The 11,524-nt window shown below is 34.9% G+C and overlaps 2 protein-coding genes and 1 long non-coding RNA gene across 4 annotated transcripts; 2 read left to right on the forward strand and 1 right to left on the reverse strand.

Moving 5' to 3' along the window:
• Window positions 1-1,143: 1,143 nt before the first annotated feature.
• Window positions 1,144-7,134, forward strand: LOC6579943 (rho GTPase-activating protein conundrum). 2 transcript variants are annotated; one of them, XM_002005780.4, is made up of 9 exons: window positions 1,144-1,740; window positions 4,028-4,289; window positions 4,363-4,430; window positions 4,707-4,877; window positions 4,943-5,031; window positions 5,092-5,364; window positions 5,426-6,017; window positions 6,087-6,605; window positions 6,671-7,134. In XM_002005780.4, the coding sequence occupies exons 2-9, from the start codon at window positions 4,157-4,159 to the stop codon at window positions 6,824-6,826; spliced, it is 2,001 nt and encodes a 666-aa protein (XP_002005816.2). In that variant the 5' UTR covers window positions 1,144-1,740; window positions 4,028-4,156; the 3' UTR covers window positions 6,827-7,134. The 2 variants fall into 2 exon arrangements, with proteins under 2 accessions (XP_002005816.2, XP_043866400.1); XM_044010465.1 differs by having other exon boundaries at window positions 1,144-1,331.
• Window positions 7,135-7,181: 47 nt separating this feature from the next.
• On the reverse strand, window positions 7,182-7,621 carry LOC122757650. The gene is made up of 2 exons (XR_006357749.1): window positions 7,423-7,621; window positions 7,182-7,332 (listed from the first exon to the last, which is right to left on the reverse strand). It is a non-coding gene; the product is annotated as an uncharacterized LOC122757650 (long non-coding RNA).
• Window positions 7,622-7,686: 65 nt separating this feature from the next.
• Window positions 7,687-11,485, forward strand: LOC6579944. The gene is made up of 3 exons (XM_002005781.4): window positions 7,687-7,834; window positions 8,670-9,913; window positions 9,976-11,485. Exons 1-3 carry the CDS (start codon window positions 7,810-7,812, stop codon window positions 11,356-11,358), a joined length of 2,652 nt encoding a protein of 883 aa, XP_002005817.1. The 5' UTR covers window positions 7,687-7,809; the 3' UTR covers window positions 11,359-11,485.
• The last annotated feature ends 39 nt before the right edge of the window (window positions 11,486-11,524 follow it).

The raw sequence follows: 11,524 nt of genomic DNA on the forward strand, positions 1-11,524 counted from the left end.
ATGCGTATCGATTGCCCGATATGTTTGAGCGATAACTATAGTATGCGACTAAGTGGCAGCACCAAATGTTGCCCTGGTTAAAAGTTGAGATACATTTTGTATACGATACTTTTACTTATATATGAGTTGCGCATCATGTTGCTATGGTGCAAATAATTATAAGTCTAAATACATCCTCATAATACCCTAGTCGAATTAATATTGAGATATTTTTAATATTTAGTTACATTTAAATTAGTGGTTATAAGTATTCCAACATCGGTCAGCATAACAGATCTAAAATTGAATATTTTTCATATTTTCGCTGATCGCATAATCATCAACATTCGATTCTTCATTCCATTCTCCTAGTTCGATAACAAAATGTAAGAAACAGACTTTTTACGCATAACTCGAAAAATTTAAGACGATAGTTTGTCGTGCGATAAATCGTAATAAGGACTTTGAGAATATACATACACAAAAATTGCATTCTTGTCCCTCATATAACTGTAATTTTAATTACCAATTTTTAATCGGCTTATGTCTCACTGATTACGACTTGTTTATTATTTTTATTTTTTATTTTACTCTTAAGGACACGCATTCAAGGAGTAAATTATTCTTTCAGAGCCTTTCTTTATAAATAAAAGTATTAATAATATATATAAAATATTTTATTTTCATATAAAAGATAAATAATATAATACGGTGTATATAGTACGTTGTACATAGCTATAAACATATAAATATTATATATAAATAATAAAGAGGTTTTTTTTTTTAAATATATATACACTTGCATCACTCAGGTAACCATATAATACATGTGTTAGACTTCCGATAACTTCTCAGTGAAGTCATAAAAAATTAATTTATATATTAAAAACAAATTGAAATGAACTTATTTATTTTTGCTATTGAATAACAAAATTAATTTGATAAGATATATATTTAACTTAATAAATGTAAATGTTTATTTTATTAAAGATTTCTATTGACAAAAACCGATAACTCGATGCGCCATCGCAACTTCGTGTACTAAAGTGATTTGGACAATTTTGTCGGTATCAAATCGTGCTTACATGCATGCAAGCCTGTTGCTCACGCTTCAACTCAAACCTGATCTTGTCAACACAAATACACATGCACATATACACTTGCATACGTTCGTATGCATACACTCACTTACTATTCATATACAATCATTAATTTTTATATATAGAGAGCAAGAGACGTGTATGTGTGAAGTTGAAGTTGTTCGTTCTTAAGTATATCAGTTCATTTTCAATTTTCGGTTTGATATGTTGTATGAATACGGATTCTAATAACATACTTGTTTACATTCATATGTACGTAACAATTATAATATTCATTACACACATACAGCTATTTACAGTGCATGTACACACACCCATACACATATATATGCTCAAACACAAAAATATTTACCTACCTAAAAATTACTTCAATTTGTACACTCAAAATATCTAATTAAAAATACATTTGAATTTGTGCATATGAAATTGTTATTGCTAGAAGAGAAAAAAAAAACAAGTGCAACAAGTTACGTACATAGGAAGTGAAAGAAAACTAATACATATAATTAAACGAATGTGATGATTTCCCTTTTTTGCATAAACATACATATATAAATGTATGTATGTATGTAAATGTGTACATGTATGCAACTCCATAGCTGAACCTGCTATTTTTAAAATTTGTTCAGTGCTGTTTTATAAACATTTGGGCGTTTTGTCTGTAAGTATATAGATACATATATATTTAAAGTTATGCATTTAATTACTCATACTTAAATATGTAGGTAAATATATACAAACATTTCACTCTCTCCACTGCGTAAATATGTATATGTGTGTGCAGTGTATGTGAATAGACATACACATACACATGCACTATGTGAATATGGCCGTTTTTATGTATGTATATACATATATAAATAAATAAAACATTACATACGTTTGTATCTTTATACCTATGTCCGCATTTCAATACCTGTATGTATATATATTAATAATACATAATACCAAGCTTAAAAAAACATGAATATGTATGTATGTATCTATATATACATATATATACATTTTTTAACCCATTGAGCAAACAAATTTATCGCTTAACACACTTAAATGAATGCGTATTGTTATGCATATATACATACGTATGTGTGCTAATACATGTAGAGATAACTTTTTAAAGCAACTCCTTAGTCGTACGTATGTATATATGTATGTATGGGTGCCTAAGTACATGAACATAATTTATGGTACATTTGTTGCTATGTATGTCTAGATAAATATGTTAAAAGTCAAATCGAACAAATATGAACACGATAAAATTGGTTATGCATATGTACATATGTATTTGTGTACATGTGTACGTATGCTTGCATGAATGTGTGTCACTCTTTGTTAAATCTTTTTAGCTTTCAGGTCTTCCGTAATCTTTGTTTTTCGGTGACATCAGGATAAATTTGATTTGCAACAAAGATCAAGATGTTCGGTGACTCTTATATTTTCCGCTGAACTCTGCGTGAATTTCTTAATAAGAAAAGAAGCCAATAAGAAATGCATGTTCCAGTAAGATGTTTCCAAATAAACTCATTCAAATGCCAATTGAATAAATCGCCGATTTGACAAAGAACGTCAATCAAAAAAGCTTTCCGTCATCAAGAAATGCGTCTTAGCCAGCTTAGAATGGATGAAGCTTATTTATGCCTCGCTGTATTCTAGTGGTGCCAACAACAATTGCTTCCCACATATAGACTTTGGTATTTGCATAAATGATCGAAAACCAAATCCGCACTATAAATGCGTAGCACATACCCTACCTACCTACGACTTAACAATTACACTCGATAATTGTCTCGATCAGCTACAAGTTGGCGGAGAATTATAAATTCGATTAGTCTTGCTTTGGAATAAGCCACGGTTATTATAACGTCTGACTGTGTTTGGAAAATAACTTGCGCTACATTACTAGATATCTCAATAAGAATTTTTTCGTTTAAAATCGGAGACATATTCGCAGTTCTCTTGGTAGCATTCTTTCACCTGCACTGCCAAGCATACAATATACTGCCACAGGTAAGACTGCTCACAGTCGGGAGTGTCTGCAAGGTAGGGTACCCTACCCAGTGTTTATAGCATTCTCGTAGTTCTCTTCAATGCATTCTACTGCGCACTTTATACAGCTGCTGTGCTTGTGTTTTCTATAGACGCCATATATTCACATTTATTGAGTTACTACGATTCTGAGTGTACGACTTTTTAAACATACATATATACATGTATAGTGTCTATTTGCTTAGTTGAATATGGTCCCTCATATCGATCACCATATCATATGGTCGCTAGCTAGATGGTCCTTACAAAATACATAAACAAATCTAAATGGCAACGCCTCGAGAGCAAAATAAACAGTTCTACAAGTTACACTTCAAAAGATATAGTTTAAAACCAACTTATATACATACATATATATGTACATATAATAAGAATAAGATAAGAGAGTAAAGCAGACCTCAACAACATTGTAAAATGTGTATTACGCAGTTAAGGCTGTTCTTCTCAATGTTTATCTAGAAAGTATCTATATAGGCAAAATCCTATCCGGTTCAGTAATAAAAAATAAAATAAAAACATTATTATTATCTCCTTAAGAGCAATAAATTATACATTTTATGACTCTCTGAACTAATACTCCACATATTTATCTTAAGACATGCTTTCAAACTAAATATTATAAATTTTATATAGGAATATATAGTTAAGTATAATTTGTAAATTTGTATGTGCTCATTTTCAAAATGATTAATTTATTTCTTATAAGAGATGATGAATCATGAATTAAGAATAAGATTTCTTGATTTATTAACAAACAAGCAAATATATTTTACTCTTCAGATATACAAAAAACATTTATCAATAACGGATATATATAATGTAAACGCAAGAAAGGGAATTCTTTTACTCTTTTCTTATCTGACTGGTTTTATATATCTCATATATTTTCTATATATTTGCAGTGATATAGCAAGCTAAATTATATATATATTTATGTATATATATAGTTTGTAATGCGGAGATCCGTCCTTTCCTTGCTTTGTGATTAATTAAACAGTATGCCATATTTTCAAAATATATAAACCATCAAGATGAACAACAATCATAACAATCATAACAATAACTCTATGGACAACACATGCGATCAAGATTATACGGAATTTCTCAATGAATATCTGTTGCACACAAATTTAGCATGCAACGAACCGGAAATACATTACGAAGGTAAGCAAACATCCAATTTTGTAATTCTACCTATATTAATATAAATATTACCGATATACTATATCTTATTTAGATGGAGAAATGGAAGCAGAGTGGTTAATTTCAGCTGGATATCCAGAATTGACACGACCCTTTGAACAGGTAAGCAAAATTACTAAACAAAAATTAAAAATAAAACAAACACAGCCTTGTTTAATGTAGATATTAGAGAATAAAGTCAGGTATATATACATATTTGCTCGACAATTTGTATATTTATAAAATTATTATTGTTAGCGAAAAGCCAAGAGTAGTTTATTTGTAAATATATTATTACAAGAGTATCTTCTTTTGTTTTAAATGCAAAAGTTTATTTTAAATTTTTTTTACTGCCAGCAATCGTATTATGTTACTTATAAAATTCCTATTTATTCCCAGGGCATTGAGCTGCGTTCCACAGATCTTGAGCCCGTGTTAGCCACACTATCAAGACCTCATGCCGAGGCGATCAAGCAGCGCGTGCGAGCGCTCAATCATACTGTCAGAGGACGTAGTAAAAACCGATCAAAACGTAAACCTGACATACGTGACGTCTTTCGCGATTTTGACGTAAATATTGAACTAATTAATTAAACAAAAATGGAGTTAATTATAAATATCGATTGTCTTCACAGGAGTCCAGTACGGGAACTAGATCCCGAAGTGCCACACCAGATTCATTAGATTCCGTACACGGTGACGAAGTTTGGGGCAATGCCTCAATGTAAGTTCTGATACCACTTCAAGTGAATTTCAGTTTATTTCATTGTCTCACATTTTGTAGTCCAAGTTTTGTAAGCATTTCGGACCACAGTACAGCAAATTATAATGCCAACGCATTTCCTTCGGTCAACAAGCATTTAAAGCAGAAAATACGCCGAACTCCAAGTGCTCCGCTAAAAAGTGCCACGTCCACGGATTTGTTTCGCGGCTCGCAAGTGCGCTGCGATATACCCATGTATACATCAGAAGGTATAGAGTTGCTTGGATTTTCGCGTATTGGCACGCTGCACATACCACGTAATCGTTCTGGTTCTGATCCATCTTGTTCTATTGGGTATGTATTAATTGAGTTGCCGAAGCTCTTATATATAATTGAATTATTTTACACAATTTAGACGAGTTTGTGGACAAAATATACCGGATTCGCAGAGTGAAAACAATACTTCATCTGGTGATTCCAGCGACGAGTTTCTTCCAAGCACAGCGCCAATGTCATCGGCATTGTCCTCACCTGAGAAGATACTAAACAAAATAAACCTGGATTCTACTCAGCAAAAGTTACACAGCAGCTCTCCGTCAGCAAGAGAGGGCATCAGCTTTGAAAATATGTGCCGAGAAAATTCTAGTCAGGATGGCATTGACACCGTAGACAGCAATAATGTCAGCTTACAAGAATACACCTCCGACATCAGTACAATAAGTGAAACGGAGCTGAAACGTTTACAGCCAATATTTTGGCTAGAGCTAGCCACAGTCTTTGATCGCAATCAGGTTTCGCTAGACAAGCGAAAACCATTCAAAAGACGTCGCAAGGAGGAGGGCAGCCTGTTTGGAGTTTCATTAAATGCACTTATACGGCGTGACCAGCAAATATCTGGCATGGACTCAACATTAGTACCTCGATTTCTCGAGGGTCTACTGGAAGAGCTAATTAAACGAGGGGCACGAGAGGAGGGCATTTTGCGTGTGGCTGGACAAAAACATAAGGTGATTGACAAAAAGTAATTCTAATATCGGTTTTATTTAATACTAATTAATGTTTTTGTATATTTGCAGACTGAATTAATTTACAACGAATTAGAATCAAGTTTTTATCAAAAGCCAGAAAAATTCGCACAGTTGCTTAGCAATGCAAGCGTACATGAACTAAGTGCATTGCTTAAGCGTTGGTTACGCGAACTGCCCCAGCCATTGCTGACAAGCGAACTTATACAACTTTTCTATCAATGTCACACATTACCCCCAGCGGACCAAATACGTGCATTATCTATTTTATGCCAGATGCTTCCACACGAAAACCGCAACACTCTGCGTTCCATTTTACGCTTTCTCAACATAATTATCGATTTGAAAGATTTCAATAAGATGAATTTACATAATGTATCCACGATAATTGCTCCATCATTTTTTCCGCCACGCTATATACATCCGATCGATAAGAATTGCATTGCAGAACAAGTGAAAATGGCTGCATTGTGCTGTCGCTTAACGAACGTTCTGATTACACGGGGCGAGAGCTTGTTTCAGGTTTCTGATAATCTCATTGCGGAGTCACGTAACCAAAAAGTTCGTCAGGTAAGCGAGTTATATAAGCTACAATTTTCGGCTATCATTTAATAATCAAAATTCTTTTATCGTAGGGTAAACGTGGTCATCGACGGGCAATTAAAACTCCTTTAGTCCATGCGAGAGCGACGCCTGGTCCTACCACTGAAATTGATATTTCTAGGAATAGTAATAGCGAGGGTCACCGTCCATCCTTTAATCCAAGTCATGTGCATCGTTTCGTGGTCTAAGCTGAAGCGGAAAGGTCAACGCGTGCTACGTCTATTTCAAGTTTCTTTTTTTTTATAATTAATATTGAATATACTACTGTAAGTCCGTATTGCATTGCTTACATTAGTTCTTTTACACAAATTTCTTCAGAAAGGTCAAGTTTATTTTGAATACCATGCAAATGTTCAGTATCTATGAATTGAATACTAAAATTATTATTTTTTTAAGTTTGACTCAGAATTAATTAATCTTCTATCCTTAATATAACGTGTCACGAAAATAATTCATTAATTATGTTCAAATAATTATGGTTATGTTGTTATGAGAATTGTATTATTTTTTCTAAAACTGTTAAAAGGGTTGGGAAGCAATAAAAAACATTTAATTTGATTTTATTAAAATCAATAAAAAATATGTATATATTTGACAAATATTGTGTTGAATTATGTACGTATCCATCATTTTCTGAGGAAGGGGAACTCCGAATCCTTTTTTTCTGCGCCTGGCATCCTTTTTATTGAATCATCTGAAAATAATAATAGATTAGAATTTTGAAAGCCAAGTGAGTAGAATTTTTTAGTGATATATCAAAGAAAATTAATAAAGTCAGTGCTACCAGAATTGGACTTTTATTAGCTGTCCATGAAATAAATAAATAATAGCGCATTTCATAATAAATAGGCTTATTTTCATATGTTTTAGCCATCTGAAATCGATTAATATATGAAAATGTCTGAATATCGTTAAAAAGAACTCATAAAACGACGCATCAAATGGAAATGAACGCAACTCCTGATGAATTGGTATCGGTAAACGCAGCCATCGATAGCATCGATTATTTCTATATGATATTTTTACAGCTATAGTGTCATCAACAATCCCATTTTGCTTTCGTCAACAAATTGCTTGAATATTCCATAAGGAATACGGTTTTCGGTTTAATATGAGAATGTATAAAAACAAAAAGTTTTATTAATAACAATTCTAAACAATTGTAAATGAAATGGACGTGGACGACAGTTTTTATGGTAAGTTTTCGTCAGTGTTTGATAAAACTGCGTTCAATGAAATGCTACACACTGACACCATTCACCTGTAATAAATACAAAATCGTATTTAATCAGGTTAGCGTGGGACAGTGAATCAATGCATTTAATATATGAACCTAATGTGCATTCAATAATGGTGTTGTTTTACATTAATGTGTCGCTTGCATTAAAAGTTGTGTTTTTTTTTTTTTTTTGTGAGTTCATTGAGTTTACTTTTATTGATAACTTAGAATTAAAGATAACATTAAAATGTGATAACATTCTAAAACCTTGGTCAAATCCGATCGCAACGTGTGTGAACGTGATGACAAATACTACTACGTATCATGAAAAACACGCCTACAAATGCACATGCATGCATATACATGAATATACATTAATTACAGTTACCTACATATTTATACACATGTATATGTGCATGAACATGCATTTTGATTGATAAACAAAAATATCGGCATACATCTAATTTGCGTTCTGTGGCAAACTGAATAGCAATTTTAAATATTTTTATAAATCCAATTAGAGCATGAAATGAACCGGCAAAATTATTGGTGCAAAAATATCGATTTTCTTAATTTGCCATGAGCCAGTGGGCGTAGTTAAATAAGACTTCATTACTGTTTTGTGGGCATACATATGTAAGAATGTGAAACCTAAGTAGACATTAGGTTCACGTAGAAATGCATACATATAAGTATGTGTTAAGACTTGGCTCTATATAATTTTCATTAAAAATTAAAAATAAAACATTTATAAAATTGTTATGTATTTATGGATTTTTTTTAATTCATTTAATATAATTATTTTATTTTAGACGAACTGTCGTCCTTTATGTCATCTCCAAGTGACTATGACATAAATCATGATTTTGACGAGATAATAAGCTCAACTGTCTCGCACCTGGATTCTTCTTTGGACCTTAATACCTTCCTGCCGCAAGATCGTGGTACTTCAATGAACAACGATAATCTGTTCTCCGATTTGTTTCAGTCGACAACAGATAGCCATAATGATTTGGAGCTTAACTTCGACAACCTATCGACGACAACAACACAGAGTTGGAATGTCGACCGAACATCGTTGGCATCCTCAATGGATGCTTCCAGCAATTTGATCAATATCTGTGAAGATAATGCAGAAATTGAGAAATTAACGAGCGGTAATCTGTTGGAGCACATTCAAGATCGCGATACTCCTTCGCCAACGGACAGCTGTGGCAGCTTTAGTGGCAGTTCAACAAGTGGCGTCCACAGCGACACCTCCGATGCGTGGCAGAACAGGCAACAAGAACAAAGTCATATGGCGCCTGCCTCATTTAATGTGACGCAGTTTCCAGTACCATTTGCGCAAAGCTTTACCAATCGAAATGAAGACAGTATTCAAAAGAGTTTGCAAAAGCCACAATTTGCCGCATCAGTTCTCAATAATCAGGAGATTATTGGCAAGTCCGTCAACAACTCGGCTGTGGTTTTGCAAACCACTTTGGAGGTGAAAAGTGCACCAATCGTCACAGGGCTCATTCCTGTCAATGTGAATGCGAGCCTCCCTGCCAAGGCCCAGAAGCCGACTCGAGAAAGGATTATAGCTGAGGCAGCAACGGAGAACGTCGGCAAAACCAAAACCATATTCCTCTCCACAAATGACTACAAGGCGCTCATGGATAAGATTAACTTGAATGGCTCTAAGGGCGCAAAGATCAATGGCAGTGTCAAAACACATATTCCAAAGATCGTAATGAAGACAGGGAATCCTAAAATAAAAGGCCATCAAAATGTTGACGCCTCCACATGTCCAACTCTCACACAAAGCCCGTCCAACATTGTCAAGAATCAGAGTCAACTTCCACACTCCAATTTAAAGCGGGAAACCTCCATGGAGTCGGAATCATCGAATTTCCATTTCAGAAACACAATAGACGAGAAGATGTTCAAGAAACAGCAGCGAATGATTAAAAATCGGCAATCGGCGTCAATGTCGCGCAAGAAGAAGAAGGAGTATGTCGTCTCATTGGAAACGCGTTTGCATAATCTGGAGAAGGAAAATCATACACTTAAGGGGGTAAGCTATTCCTCTCTCTCTGTATATTTCATTCAGAACTTAACCAATATCTTTTCTTACAGGAAAACTTGTCGTTACGCAACCAGCTTGTTGCTTTAGCCAAAACATGCAAGTGCCGCAAGGGTAGTGTATGTGAGTTTGTTTTGCATTCGTTGAACTCCAATGCGCGAACTGATCAACACGTTAAGATCGCTCCGAGGCCATCTACCAAAAGCTTTAAACAGCATATGAATGCTGCGACGGTTAAGAAAAATATCGCCGTGCTGTTTGCGATGGCTTTCATGGTCACATTGAATGCCGGAAACTTTCAATCATACCTAAGCAAACAGAATCTGGAGGCAGAAAATACAGCCGCCGTCACGAGCGACTCGAATGTGAACGAACCCGTTCCGATAGGCCGTCGTCTGCTTTGGGTCGATACGGAAGAGGAGTACAACGAAAAGCTGAACCAAAGCAATCGTCCAGCTGAGGCAATAGCTCCTCCACCATTACACTTTCTACGGCCGATTAGTCGTGGCCCCAATGTTACGAAAAACGACCATTGGAATGCCACACAGCCGTCTCGGTTTAATAGAGCAAATGATCCGCCACCCTTGACCTACCCTTCCTCAGCTAAATGTAATGGTTCTTGTGCTAACTCTAGTGTCAACCAGTCGGAGTACTCGCGGTTGGCATTAAATTTGGAAAAACTGATTAATACGAGTGGATATCACAAATTGGGCATGAATTCAAAATATAACATTGACCGGGATAACGCACATGGCTTTAAGTTTTCGACAGACTATTTGGAATTACCCGATATGGCAAGAGAAACTGCGACACTTGGCAAACGTAAAAGCTTTTTGGGCTTTAAGGAAACGATACCGGATATTGAACAGAAGCAACGGAAAATTGATTTAAATAGCAAAAACACTCTTAACACAAGCGAACCGATTCATCTATTCAAGGGAATCAAACGACAAGAGGATACATTTTATGTTCTCTCATTGAATACAGATCACATACTTCTATCGCCCTCCACATACAACAAGAGTTCTCGCCCCAAAATGTCGTTGTTGTTACCAACTGGTGAACCGTCGCCGAATGGCGACATTATGATGATGCAAGTCGACTGTGAGATATTTAATACAAAGGAGGTGGAGCTTAAGTCTCACATGATACCGGCCAGTCTTCGGCCGAATATAACGAAGTGGCAGATTAAAGCAAAGCCCACCTCCATGAATGCCAACAGCAACAACAGGACGCTGGGCAGCAGCAAGTTTCTCGACAGGTCGATAAAACACGAGAAGCCGCGGGTTCGAACATACTTCATGGTTGGACCCAAAAACCAAGCAGCTGCAGCTGCCTCACAGGAAAAGCCACGATTAGTGGAGCTCAACAAAAGCATGGTTAATAATAATAGTAAGGTACTCACAGTTGACTTTGACTCACGTTTGAATGACTAATTCATTTAAATACATATATCCGGGATTGAGTCTTGGTTTATATTTCATATTTCAAATGTTTAATGTAATTTTATATGTGTGCAAGTTAAATAAATATATCTGAAAAAGTCTAGCGACTACTAGTAAATCATTTTACTTACTTAAATAAGGCGGTCGGATATCTAAT

Source organism: Drosophila mojavensis, unplaced genomic scaffold, assembly GCF_018153725.1.
Source record: "Drosophila mojavensis isolate 15081-1352.22 unplaced genomic scaffold, ASM1815372v1 contig_80, whole genome shotgun sequence".
NCBI lineage: Eukaryota > Metazoa > Arthropoda > Insecta > Diptera > Drosophilidae > Drosophila > Drosophila mojavensis.

Bases quoted from the DNA above. Each gene is read 5' to 3' on its own strand.
- LOC6579943 (XM_002005780.4), top strand. From the start codon at position 4,157: ATGAACAACAATCATAACAATCATAACAATAACTCTATGGACAACACA. The intron at 4,878-4,942 runs GTAAATATTGAA...TTGTCTTCACAG, and splicing joins ACGTCTTTCGCGATTTTGAC to GAGTCCAGTACGGGAACTAG. The intron at 6,606-6,670 runs GTAAGCGAGTTA...CTTTTATCGTAG, and splicing joins GTAACCAAAAAGTTCGTCAG to GGTAAACGTGGTCATCGACG.
- LOC6579944 (XM_002005781.4), top strand. From the start codon at position 7,810: ATGGACGTGGACGACAGTTTTTATG. The intron at 7,835-8,669 runs GTAAGTTTTCGT...ATTTTATTTTAG, and splicing joins CGTGGACGACAGTTTTTATG to ACGAACTGTCGTCCTTTATG. The intron at 9,914-9,975 runs GTAAGCTATTCC...CTTTTCTTACAG, and splicing joins AAAATCATACACTTAAGGGG to GAAAACTTGTCGTTACGCAA.